This window comes from Pelophylax lessonae (genome assembly GCF_965119305.1).
Source record: "Pelophylax lessonae genome assembly, chromosome: 1".
NCBI classification, from domain to species: Eukaryota; Metazoa; Chordata; class Amphibia; order Anura; family Ranidae; genus Pelophylax; species Pelophylax lessonae.
In genome coordinates this window covers 439,286,620-439,300,024 of record NC_138768.1, presented here as the reverse complement: position 1 = coordinate 439,300,024, position 13,405 = coordinate 439,286,620, and the positions used below count along the sequence as shown (strand labels likewise).

Below are 13,405 nucleotides of genomic sequence, written 5' to 3'. Positions count from 1 at the left end.
ACCCCAAGATTCTAGATATGCTAAATATTGCTTTTACCTCCAGAACAGGACAAAAAAATCAATGATATACAGAATATCACAGGAGCCAACAATGAACAGCTTTAACAGTCTATATACTGACAACACATCTCATTGATTGTATGGCTACTCTACATTAATGCTTGTTGCACTAGATTACAGCCTAACTCCTGGTTTCTTGTGACTTTAAATAGTTCCATTGGACCGGGATGGTCCAAACAAAATATTTGCAGCACTTACAGATGTGCTCGCTGGGAGCACTCTATGTAGAATCATGCTACATACAGTATACAGGGCTGTGTTCTGGCTGGGAGATGGAGGGGGGGGGGTCTTCCCATCCTAGTCCAGGAACAAAATTGGAGTCAGGCTGGATGCTGCTAATCCATTCACAGGAAGCCTTGTATTATCAATGTATGCAAGGATTCCTCTGATTGTCTGAGGTGCAGAGGTGGGCAGATGATGTCATGATTTCCACCTCAGCCAGAGGAAGCTAAGCTTAGTCCAAACAGACTTAAGTAACAAGAAACCCACAGTTCGGTTTTAAAATAAATCTATTGTGTTTACTTAGTTGATTTAAAAAAATAAAAGCTTAGCTATAACTAGAATTCCTAATAAACTGACCTGTGACTGACTGAACAAACCACACGGGCCTCAAACCTCCAAGAAAGATTCTGACAAATTTCATGAACAGAAGCATAAAATGAGGAACGTTACAATGGCAGTTTGCGTGTAGGTGGAAACTGTTCACACGGCATCCATGCTTGACTTTTCACTTACTGAGTTTACCTTAATTGTCATAATTATCACTCTCTTTGAAAGTTCCTCAGGTTTTGTGTCCTGTGTACCTAGAACTAAAAAGCAGCTACGGAAATGCAAAATAATCAGTGCTGCAGTGATCAGTTTGACTTTTTTTCTTTAATACTCTACCAATCACATTTTAAATACAGTTTAATCAAGTTCATTATAGTAAAATATCAGAACACCAATGTTTTTATAAACTGGCAGCAGAAAAAAAAAAAAAAGCACCTATTAGATGCCTGAAAGAAAGCTTTAGCTGCTTTACAGAGCCCTGAAAACCGGGACACTAAGGTATGACAAGCCATACATTGATTTCTTTTGAGCAATTTTCTTGATTCCCCATTACACGGTGTTGATAGGGGAATTCCCTGAGACCAAACCATTGTGTACTCTGGAAGGGGGGGGGACAGACTGTATACCAGCCACTAGCGATAATCATATGTATAAACCGGCAGGCTGATTGTACCCAAGTGGATTGATCAACTTGGGTACATCATGCCAATAACATGATGATTCGAAACTCAGTTTTTGATTAAATTCAGTAGGAACCGGCCAAGTTTCGAATCGTCTATGGTAGGCCTCAGTTATCAAATATCAGCATGCACCTCCGATTTTAGAGCTCTGGCCTGCCCTTTAATGTCATATATGGCTTAACTGACCATTAGTGAGATGGGGCAGGCAAAAGGAATTAGGCAAGAGCTCCGATTTGAAATATGCATAATGAAACCCTGGGTTATGGGGGAGGAGGGCTGACACAGGATGACCTGGAGAAAAACAGCTTGTTCTGGTGCCAGTTTATAAAAGTTTGTTTATAGTGTGTACAAGATCACTGTCCTGAAAGGTTATACATTTTAAGCAAAAAATCAGTTTAACTATATTTCCTGTTGGTGGTTCGGATATCACAACAGGACAAAATGAGCCAGTGGGAGCAGGTATTCTGCATGGCTGGAAGGGTCAAATAACTGCAGCAGTCGGGTTGCAGCAAAGTGGTGGCATTTGAAAACAGTCTGCCAGAAGTGTCAGTATAGTTTTTTTTTTGTTTAACAGCCTGAAGTTAGTTTAGATTTAGAAGTTACCCCGTAGTGACAAGAGATTTTACCGATTGTATCACTAGTTACCACACATGGACCAAATTTAATTAATTTCCTGTTGAATCAGCCAAAATGTGATCAGTGGGGGGCCTGGGCAGAACCACCCAGCTTAAACTTTCATGTGAAAATCAAAAGGAGCTGGGCAGAAAATTGGGGGCCAAACAGCAACTGCAGCCAGTCACCTGCAGTTACTGTTCAGGTGTACTTTAAGGCGCAGGTGCCAGCTGTCAGAATACAACAGCCAGCAGGGAGATTCGTTCATCTATCCTGTTTAGTGAGGGTGGAAGAACAGAGGCTGAACAAAAGAAATCTATGAATGACAACCTTTAGAATTAACTGTACTCCAAAACTAAAATTCAGTAACTGTTTAAAGAAAAAGTGCACCCAAAACAAATATTTCAACATTGGGTGGGTTAATGATCCACTGGCTTCTTCTATGTTTTGTAGACTCCGGATAGATTTTTTCCATGCTAGTCTATGTCGCACTAGAATTCCAGTGTTCTATCCTGCTGTTGGAGTCCTTAAAGGTTTCAAGAAGTCAATGTGATAAAACTATTACTTTAAAGGGTAGCTCCACTTTTGTTGGGGAAAAAATAGCCAATAGCCAACTAAAAAAAAAAAAAAAAAAAAAAAAAAAAAAAAAGATATATATGAGCACAATCGTGCCAAGAGTCATATTGTAATTGAATGGTATTAAAAATGAGCTTTTCTTTTCAATCTGCAGCTCTGTAATTTTCTGTAAAATGTTATGCATACCTCGAGGTTTTCTGTAAACAATATGTGTACCGAGCGCCCACTAGAAATGTAATTTCCTGCTTGCGTGATTGGCCGATTTAACCAGAAGTCTGCACTAAAATTCAAATCCAATGCAACAAAAATGTCATTTTTGGTGGAATACTTCCGAAGGGAAATCATGTCTAAAAGGCATGAAGACCCTGCAGGTGCAGCAGCTGATAATTAAAAAAACACATGCACATTTATTTTGCATATGGACTATTTCTTCTGAATAATAAACAGGTAGGAATCTGCAAGAAAGTTTGTTAAAATCCCTGCAATGTCATGATCACACAGATGGGGAATGTTTGTTTTCTTAAAAAAAGAGGAGTTACTCTTTAAAATGAAAACAAAATGTCTGAATTGTGTGGAATGTGCCTTTTCGGATGAGGTGTAATGCCTCTAAATACAAGCTGCACTTTTCTTAGCATAAATGGACAGATTTATCGTAGCCAAGTACTATCATCTTAGAACAGAAATGAAAGGCAATCGCAGTACATGCCCTGTTTCTGCAAGTCTGTGGCTCGCTTACATGATCTGCAACGTGGGACAGCAATCTTCATTCACTACCATGATAGGCTGATACCACTTAGCAAAGAAGAGGATATTCTGTACTTTTATACAAACAACATCGTAGCATGTACTAAGTAAAGGTTTGCCTTGCAAATATGGATTGATTCTGGACCACAGTAAGGCCCTGCTTTCTAGACCTTTTAGGTATATCACAGCTGTATCAGTCAGTGACCAGTAAGAGTCTAAAAGCTTAACCGGTTATCCTAGAAGGCAAACTAGAAAAAAAAAAAAAAAATAGTCCTGTAAAAGCATTAAAGGACCAGTTTGGACAAGCTCCTGTAGTTACTATGATGTCTAGAAGCTCTTTGCTCTCTCAGACAGAAGTTCATATACAACACACTTTGCATGCACAAGAGGAATATGGAAATCATTTGACTAGAAACAAATTTTTTAAGCAACCGCAATGTTAATTTTACTCGTCTCTCTGCAAATGCACTTTTTCCCCTTTCCCAGCAGTGGCACAGAGAAGCACAACATAAAGAAGTCAGTGGTAAATATGTGAACAACAAAACAGAGGAGGCAGGGTAATGAAATGCCTATAGATTGCTACACCCTCAGCATTCAGTGTGCAACTGCAAACACAAGAAAAGAAACCAGTGTACAGTACTAGTACTGTTTAAATAACACACAAGATTATACATTGCAGCATAGGTAATACTACACACATTCATTCTTAGTACATGCTGGTATATAGGTTCTCAACCACACATATTCACGCTCTTGTGCTCGACACAAGTAACCACGCAAAGCATTGTCACAAACACACTCACACACATTCCACTCACCTGCTCTCACAGTATCTGAAGGCTCTATAACAAGGTAGATTGCTAAACTGTTTGGAGCTACCACTGTATCTTGTTTTTCTTTTTTTTTTTTTCTTTTTTTTTATCTTCGTTTAAATATAAAAGCACATGCTAAAAGATCACATCCACGGTAATCTTGCAGCAAAAAAAAAAAAAAAAAAACACTCGGAATGATCACACGAAAACCAGGGAATGTTAGTGCACACACAAAATAAGCTACAGAATATAAAAAATAATAATCTTTGGAGTCCCAATCACACGGTTAGTATAACAATCCCATAATTGTGAAGACTAATTAGAAGCTTTATAATTGATTAAATCACACAGTGCAAAAAGAGGTCCATTGACCCTTTTGTGTAAAGAATAGGCTGGAAGCCACACGGGTTAAGTTCAATGGATATTTTTTTTTCTGCGACTAGGAACACCCGAGCTGGAATTGTGCTCTGACATTGGTCATTCTGAATCACGATGTACTTCTGAAGCATCAGCTCGACATATTGGGCAGGTACGATTTGCCTAGAGGACAAAAACAGGACAAGAAGCCTTTAGTTAAGAGAAATAAACTTATGTGCAATTCAAAAAAACTTAAACATTCTAAAAATGGACGGATAACTAGCTTTCAACTCTCCAAGTCCTGTACCAGTTACGGTTAGTTACAACAAGTAAAAGTTTAACAGCAGAGTATAGAATTTTTAGATTAGGGTGAAGCAAGGGAAATGAAGTTCTTTCTTTCTGTTCCCTGAGACATCTCTGTGATCCTAGAATTTTCTAGCTCCAATAGAAAAGCATCAGAATACACTGATCAGTGCTGCAGCCAACTGGATAGCTACATGTACACAACTGAATGCTTGGGACAGATATCAGATACTGACACGCAAGTATAGTTGTTAAGAAGCAGTCAAGCAAGCAGACAACATTCCTAATTAAAACCCAGCATGTTCTGGGAACAAAAATGTCACGGAGTACCTTTATAATAAAATTGGATTTTTGTACTTACCGTAAAATCCATTTCTCAGAGTTCATCGACTGACACCAAGCTCCATAAATCATAACTAGTGGATTATATTGCCTGCTCCAGGAGTAGGACTGGGCAGAACAAAAAACACCTGGCTATGCCCATGGGCCGTCCTCAGCTGGTATATAAACCCCCTCTCTGCTCTAGGTAATCAGGTTAAAAGCAAGCAGTTTTAGAAATATCAGAACTCTACAGAGGGGTGAGTGCTGTGTGTCGATTAACTTAGAGAAATGGATTTTACGGTAAGTACAAAAATCCCATTTTCTCTTTGGTTCCATCGACCGACACCGCGCTCCATACATCATACCTAGTGGGACATCCAAAAGCAGTGCCAAAAGGAAAACGAGGGGTGGGAAAAATAACCCAAAGCTAAACACAGGAGACTTAAACCGGGTCACGGGAGCATCGTCTGAAAGGCCAATTTTCAGCGCTGTCATATTTTGAACCTCAATTGCGTGGTCATGCTATACTGAACCCATATAAAAAATGTTTTCATTTTTTTCACACAAATAGAGCTTTCCTTTGGTGGTATTTAATCACCGTTGGGTTTTTTCATTTCTTACAAAAAAAAAAAAAGAAAGCAAGACAGGCAGTTCTGGTGCGCCGTCATAGGACGGCATCCCAGAACAATAGCTGCACCGCTCCGCCGTCAATTGACGGTGGGCGGACAGTATGTGGTTAAAACAGCAGCCTGCAAGCCTTTGTGGCCGAAAGAAGCATCTGCAGATGCCGAAGTATCTACTTTATAGAATTGTGTGAAGGTGTGCACTAACGACCAAGTGGCCGCCTTGCAAACTTGCGATATTGAAGCTTGAAGACGGAAGGCCCAAGAAGCACTCAGCGCCCAAGTAGAATGCGCTGTGACAGGGAAAGGTGGAACCTGACCTTTAATGGAATAGGCCTGAGTCACCGTCTGTCTGATCCATCTGGAGATGGTAGCCGAATAAGCGGACAGCCCTTTCCTTGGTCCGTCCGTAACCACAAAAAGTGATAGAGTGTGACCTCCAAAAGGACTCAGCTAGCAGATACACCCAAATCGCATGAACCACATCCCAAGGTATGCAAAGAAAATTCCTTGGGATGAGCCGGCATGGGACACAAGGAAGGCAAAACACTGTTCTCATTCAAATGGAAGTCAGAGAAAGCTTTGGGCAGGATTGATGGACGGGGCGAAGAACCACATTATCCCCATCGACCACTAAATAGAGACTGCGACAGGATAATGCCGCCAATTCCGATACATTGCGGGCCGAGGTAATAGCCACCAAGGATGTCACCTTCTGGTTATCACGTAGGCAAGGGAATCTCCAGAATATTGTCAAATGGAGGTTTCTGGAGAACCAAAAACACTAAATTTAAATCCCATGGCGGCAAAAGAGACCGTAAAGGTGGAACCACATTTCAAACCCCCTGAATGAAGGTACAAACTAAAGAGTGCGTGGCTAGGGGTTGCTGAAAGATTGCCAAGGCAATCTGGCCCTTGATGGTACTTAAGGCCAAGTTCTGATCAACGCCCTGTTGAAGAAAGGTTAGGATCCGAGCAACAGAAAAGGATCGAGGATGAGCGTCAATCAACTCACACCAAGAAATGTACGCTTTCCTCATACGGTGATACATGTTGCTGGAAGACTACTTCCTCGCCTTCACTATAGTAGGGATCACTAATCCAGACAGACTTCTATCCCTCAGTACCTGGCTTTCAATAGCGAAGCCAATAAAACCAGCAACTATAAAGCAGGAAGGTAGATTAGCCCTTGGGACAACTGGTCTTCTCTGAGAGGAAGCCTCCAAGGGACGTTTACAGCCACCAGGATGATTGGAAGATCCTCACTCTTGATTCCTCGCAGGAACTGAGGCTTCTGCCGGCAGACACCGTGACCTCGTCACCAATTGCGGTATCCTCCTGAGGAACTGAACCTGCTAAAGGAGCAGCATGTAAGACTGCAAACAGAACTGTCTTGAAGGTGGATACCACCAGACTCAGAACCTGTATGCAAAATGGGAGAGAGAACGATCTGCGTAACAGCAGCTAGTGAATCACGGCCTGTGGTCCCTTAAATTTGTGCAGCAGAAGGACCACCCTGGTCAGAAATAGAATCAGACCTAGGTAAATCAATTCCCTGGACAGGGATAGGGGGGGACCTTAGGTAGTTCAGACATTACCTGAACCTTTGCAGGAATTAAATCCACACAAGGAGACTCAGGACCTAAAAAAAAAAAAACCTGAAAAAGGACAAGCTTTTTCCCCCCTTCCTGGGTACCCCCCAAAGGAAACATTTTGCAGATCTCTGATGCTCACCAAAGTCTTCCACGGGGCTGAAAACCAGCAAAGATTTACCCCCATCCCCATAATGGGTGAGGGCAGACCTTCATGCTGAAGGAGTCTGTCTGCTGGTCCGGAGAAGCTAGCTCTAGGCTTACCAGACCAAGGTTGCTTGGAATCTAATCGGGAAAGATTTAAAAGATCCATTTCCCTTATTTCCCATGCCAGAAGCACAAAATTATTTTCTATGGGCTGAGGAGGGCCACAGGCCCTGCTTTGTCAGCCGAGTCCTGGAATCATGGTTGCTTTATTCAACCTGGAAACAGGAGGGTTTAACACTGGTGGACTAGCCCACTTTTTTACGAATTGTCCAATGAGCCAGACAAGTCTTATTGCTCAGAGTTCCAGTACATTTTTCTGCAGTCTGGACTCTGTTGAAGTGCCAGAGAACGAAGCCACTTCTAGAGACTGTGGATCCTTGTCCCATTTCACCAGAATCTCTTGTGCAAACAGACCGCCTCAAAGGTGGACACCATCAGGCCCAGCACCTGCATGCAAGCCCGGAGGGATGACCATCTGCTAAAAAACAGAAGCTGAATTGTCTCCTGCAAATGTCTGGAGTTCCTACAGAGGAAGAAACACTCTGGCTGAGGCAGAATCCAGAGTAAGACCCAGATAGTCCATTTTTTTTTTAGGACATAACCAAAAGCAGACTTCTGAAGGTTTAGAATCCAACCAAACAATCCAACCCTCAGAGTTCGCATAGTAATCTCCAGATATCCATCAGAGCAGTCGGAGACTCCTCGCAGAAAATCGCCCAGGTACTCCAGTACCGCCATCCATTGCTGACTCAAACAATGCCAGCACCAGGACCAAACACTTTTGTGAAGACCCAAGGAGCGGAGACGAGACCAAAAGGTCAATGCCACAAACTGATACTGCTTTCCGCAAAAGGCATAACGGAGGAAGCGCTGGTGACCAGCGCATATTAGAATGTGCGCATAGGCGTCCTTGATGTTGATGAAAGTGAGAAGAAAACCCCCTGATGTAGGGATGCCACTACCGTGTAAATGGACTTCATGCAGAACTTCTGTACCCGCACAAAGAAGTTTAACGGCATGAGGTTAAGAATCGGACATACCTTGCCTTCCTTCCTGGGAACTGTAAAGAGGTTTGAGTAAAAACCCCTGAAAAAGTTCAGAAGTCAGGACCGGAAAAATCACCTCTTAAACAAGTCTTGCACTGCCCCAAAGAGACCCTGTAAGCGACCTGGGGACAAGCCCAGGACGGAAAGGAAGAACCTTTTCGGAGGATAAGACCGAACTCAATCTTGTAGCCTGACCGAAAAACTTTGTGGGCCCACTTGTCCTGTACCAGGGAGGTACATGGAAACAAGCTAAGACTCCCCACCCAGATACAGGGGACAAAAAAACATCATGAGCCAAGGAGAATGGGCTCCTTGCCCTTGGTGGGTGCGAAAGAAGGGTACACCCCCCCCCCCCCCCGTGAGATCCTTAACGATGTCATCCAAGAAAGCTCTAAACAGGCAAGGGAAAGATCAGATAAGGCCTTTTTAGAAGTATGGTCCGCAGACTAGCATTTCAGCCAGATAATACATCGAAGGACCACTGCTAATACAGACAGCCTAGAAATCAAAGGAGCCGCATCCAAAGAAGCATCACAGATAAACTGTAGCCCCTGGATCAACTGATCCGCCAGCTCTGCAAGACATGGGGGAAGCAGTTTCCCCTCCAGGTCCTGGTGTAAAAGTTTAGCGCACTCGGTCAGCGTTTGCGACACCAGGGCAATAGTAAATACTGGCCTAATTGCCGAACCTGCCACAGTGAACATATGGTGGGCCAGAGCCTCCGTCCTATCAGCTGGATCTGTAAAGGTGGGATGAAGGCAGCTTTATTCATCCTCGAACTCGATGAGTCCCCTACAGGTGGGACCGTCCACCTTTTAAGCAGTTAATCCTCATAAGGATACTGCAAGGCAAAAACGCAAAAAAAGCTTAGGAACCACTGCGTTTTGGACAACCCCACTGTTTTGTGACAATGTTGTCAAAGTAAGCGTGAAGAGGAACAACCGCGCTGCTTTGGAGGGCATGTGGGCGCAGAAAGGGACCGCCGCCTCCCAATGCAGCATCAGCCACAACCTCCCATTTTTAAAATGACACGCACTAACAGTGCATCAACCAGCGCCTTTTCATGTTGGGCTACAGGAGCAGAGGAACCATCCTTGCTATCTGAGCACAATTTCAGGATCTGATGTACCAATCAGGAGAGGGCTACCGACTGCGATCTCGCAAGGGGGACGTCAACCAAGGGCCCACCAATGGACCACCTACTGGACCTCGCAAAAAGGGGACAGGGGGGGTCGCCCTCCGAGCCCCCCCCCCCATAGACGCCCGCATAAAAAAAAAGCAGGCCCCCCGTCGTGACGCGACATGTAGGCAGGGTACCCTGATGGTCCCACAGCGCTAAAAAGGGGCAGGGTCCACATAATAAGGGGGGCAAGTCTGTCATCAAAAAATGAACCGCCCCCTGAGCGCCACCCACTTCCAAGGGATGCGCCAAGCTGACTGCATGGCCTAGCAGACTTCAGCCACCCTCACAAGGGCCGCCCCGCATAGTTTCCGACCAGTAGGCTGCAAAGCCGCAGCCTAAATTTATGGCCAGATTCGGCCGCATGAGGCATGGACCCGTGGATGCTAAACCATCCACTGCTCCCCCAGCCGAACAGCATCCCTGCCCTAGTCACCAACCCCCAGGGTGGCAGGGAACCCTGCTCAATCCCCCATTGAACCAGGAAAAACCCGGCCAGCACCAACTCCAACAAGCCCCCCTTTAGAGCATGTGGCAAAAGACAGCTCATAACCTCACCCAGGGATGGGGGCAAAGCCGAAAGACCCACAGCGACCACCGAAAGTTTAGAGGGGCTGGGGGGGGAAGGAAGGGAACCCGGGAGGGCCCACATCCACCCCAAAACATTCCAGGAGTAAAGGGGGACAGCTACTTATCATACGAGGAACAGAGTGGGCACCGCTCTGGACAGATCACCGTCAGAATGTAGGTTACTGTCAGCCAGGAGGAAAGATGCGACTCAGGCAGAGGCCAGGTTGTATGCGCATCCAGTTTGTCACCCAGCCTGGCAATTGATTGTGGATTTCCACAGGAACAAAACAACAAAGATAGGGAAAAAAAAATTCATTTAAAAAGAATAAAAAATTGCCAGGACCAGAGATCTCAAGGAACTAGGTAGGTCCTTACTCCTGACTAGGCAGAAAAAAAAACTAAGTGCCTTTAGCTGAGTGTAGGTGCATACCCCCTGGGACTGCCCATAGGTGTAGTCAAGCTTTTTCCTGCCTAATGTCCTACTCCTGTAGGGAGCAGTATAACCCAATGGTTCATAAGAATCAGGAGCGGTGTCCATAAATGAACAAAGAGAAATAAAGATGTTTTACAAATGGGAGAAACCGTTCTATAAAAGATCAGTTTCTAAAATTTGCAAAACATTTACAAGAATCCAAAATAAAATTGACCATAAATCATTAGGGTTCATGCACACTGAGCTTAAAAAAAGCCAGTTTCCTTGATAGAGCGTTTTTGTAAAGGCAGGGTTCATACACATTTTCACCAATAAAATTCCATGACTTTTCCATGACTTCACGTAAATATTCATGACCTAAAGTTTCATGAAATGTCTATGTATACATGTTAAATAAGAAGAAAATCCATGTCACACCCAGCATATTTTTACTAAAATAAATGACAATCTTTGTAGTGTACAGTACCTCTGCAGTTAGGGTTTCGTTTCTGGATACAGTGTGACTCAAAATGGTCCCTTGTTTTACAGTGGATGAGATGGAAGCACCACTGCCGCAGCTGGGAGCCAGTGTCCCTTCAGGCGCATGGGTGAAAAAGCCACCGATCGGATTGGAAGCTGTCAAGCACGCAGCTGCAGACTGGTGCTTTGCACCTTTAGCGTGGCTAGACAGCGCTGCCTCTCCCATGTTCGAAATGTCAAACGTTTTACGACACACACTGTACATTTAGCAGACATGATACAGGAGGTGGTCAAAGGCTGCGGACATGATACAGGAGGTGGTCAGAGACTGCGGACATGATACAGGAGGTGGTCAGAGACTGCAGACATGATACAGGAGGTGGTCAGAGACTGCAGACATGATACAGGAGGTGGTCAGAGGCTGCGGACATGATACAGGAGGTGGTCAGAGGCTGCGGACATGATACAGGAGGTGGTCAGAGGCTGCGGACATGATACAGGAGGTGGTCAGAGGCTGCGGACATGATACAGGAGGTGGTCAGAGGCTGCGGACATGATACAGGAGGTGGTCAGAAGCTGCGGACATGATACAGGAGGTGGTCAGAGGCTGCGGACATGATACAGGAGGTGGTCAGAGGCTGCGGACATGATACAGGAGGTGGTCAGAGGCTGCGGACATGATACAGGAGGTGGTCAGAGGCTGCGGACATGATACAGGAGGTGGTCAGAGGCTGCGGACATGATACAGGAGGTGGTCAGAGGCTGCGGACATGATACAGGAGGTGGTCAGAGGCTGCGGACATGATACAGGAGGTGGTCAGAGGCTGCGGACATGATACAGGAGGTGGTCAGAGGCTGCGGACATGATACAGGAGGTGGTCAGAGGCTGCGGACATGATACAGGAGGTGGTCAGAGGCTGCGGACATGATACAGGAGGTGGTCAGAGGCTGCGGACATGATACAGGAGGTAGTCAGAGGCTGCGGACATGATACAAGAGAAGGTCAGAGACTGCAGACATGATAGAAGAGCACAGGGGAAGCAGAGAGCACTGGAGGAGCTGAAGGGCACGGGGGGGGGGGACTGGAGAGAATTAAGGGGGGGTTTGGAAAGCATTGCAGGGGGGTTGGAAGGTGCGGGGGGGAGCATGGAAAAACAGGGGGATGGAAAGCACAAGGGGAGAGGGGGGAGGACTGGAGAGCACTGTCTGGGGGAACTGGAAATCACAGAGGGGGGGAGCCAGGGAGCTGGAGAGCACTGGGGGTGCCAGAAAGCATGAGGGGGGGGGGGATGAAGAGCACTGGGGGGACTAAGAGCACTGGGGGGGCTAAAGAACACTGGAGGGAGCTAAAGAACACTGAGGGGGGCTAAAGAGCACTGAGGGGGGCTAAAGAGCACTGAGGGGGGCTAAAGAGCACTGAGGGGGGGCTAAAGAGCACTGAGGGGGGGCTAAAGAGCACTGAGGGGGGGCTAAAGAGCACTGAGGGGGGGCTAAAGAGCACTGAGGGGGGGCTAAAGAGCACTGAGGGGGGGCTAAAGAGCACTGAGGGGGGGCTAAAGAGCACTGAGGGGGGGCTAAAGAGCACTGAGGGGGGACATTTTTACATTCAGCATATAGCACTGTTACAGGTAGGTGTCCTTCCGGGTCCGCAGTTTGCCCTTACTGTCAGTCACTGGCCAGCAGCAGTAACAGCCAGGAGATTATCAACCAATGAGGCAGCGGAAGCGTCACTGGAGGGTGGGCGGGCCGGCCGCATGAACGTGATGACGCGGGGGTGCTAACCGAAACGGTTACCACCCCCTTCCACGTCATCATCGCGTTCATGTGGCCGGCCCGCCCTCCAGTGACGCTTCCGCTGCCTCATTGGTTCTTAATCTTCCGGCTGTTACTGCTGCTGCTAGCCAGTCACAGTGTCTCCAGGCAAACCGCGGCCGGCCCTCCCCGCTGCCTGATTGGGTAATCTCTTCGGGTGCTGCTGGCCAATGACAGCACGCACATACCGCAGACCCGGAAGGACGCTAATACAGCGAAATGTAAATACAGTATGTGGCAATATAATTATCATAAAATAATTAAAATAATTAAGCATCCGCTCCCCCACAGTAATTTAATTCCATGACTTTTCCAAAACCTTAGTGTGTTTCCTAATTTTCCATGACCTTTCCAGGCCTGGAAAGTGTCATCTAAAAATTCCAAAACTTTTCCAGAACCGTATGAACCCTGTAAAGGGCAGTTAGGAGTGTTCCACATTTTTTTCTGCCTTTAAATGCTGAGCTTAAAA

General features: G+C 45.7%; 1 protein-coding gene across 2 annotated transcripts in view; it reads right to left on the bottom strand.

Annotated features, from left to right (window-relative positions):
- Nucleotides 1-3,554: 3,554 nt before the first annotated feature.
- RNF38 (ring finger protein 38) overlaps nt 3,555-13,405 on the bottom strand; it is a 443,031-nt gene continuing 433,180 nt past the window's right edge. For both annotated transcript variants that reach the window (XM_082261799.1, XM_082261800.1), the window contains one exon: nt 3,555-4,573. In XM_082261799.1, the coding sequence (XP_082117925.1) occupies nt 4,511-4,573 (63 nt within the window). In that variant the 3' untranslated portion in view covers nt 3,555-4,510. The remainder of the gene's footprint in view (nt 4,574-13,405) is intronic.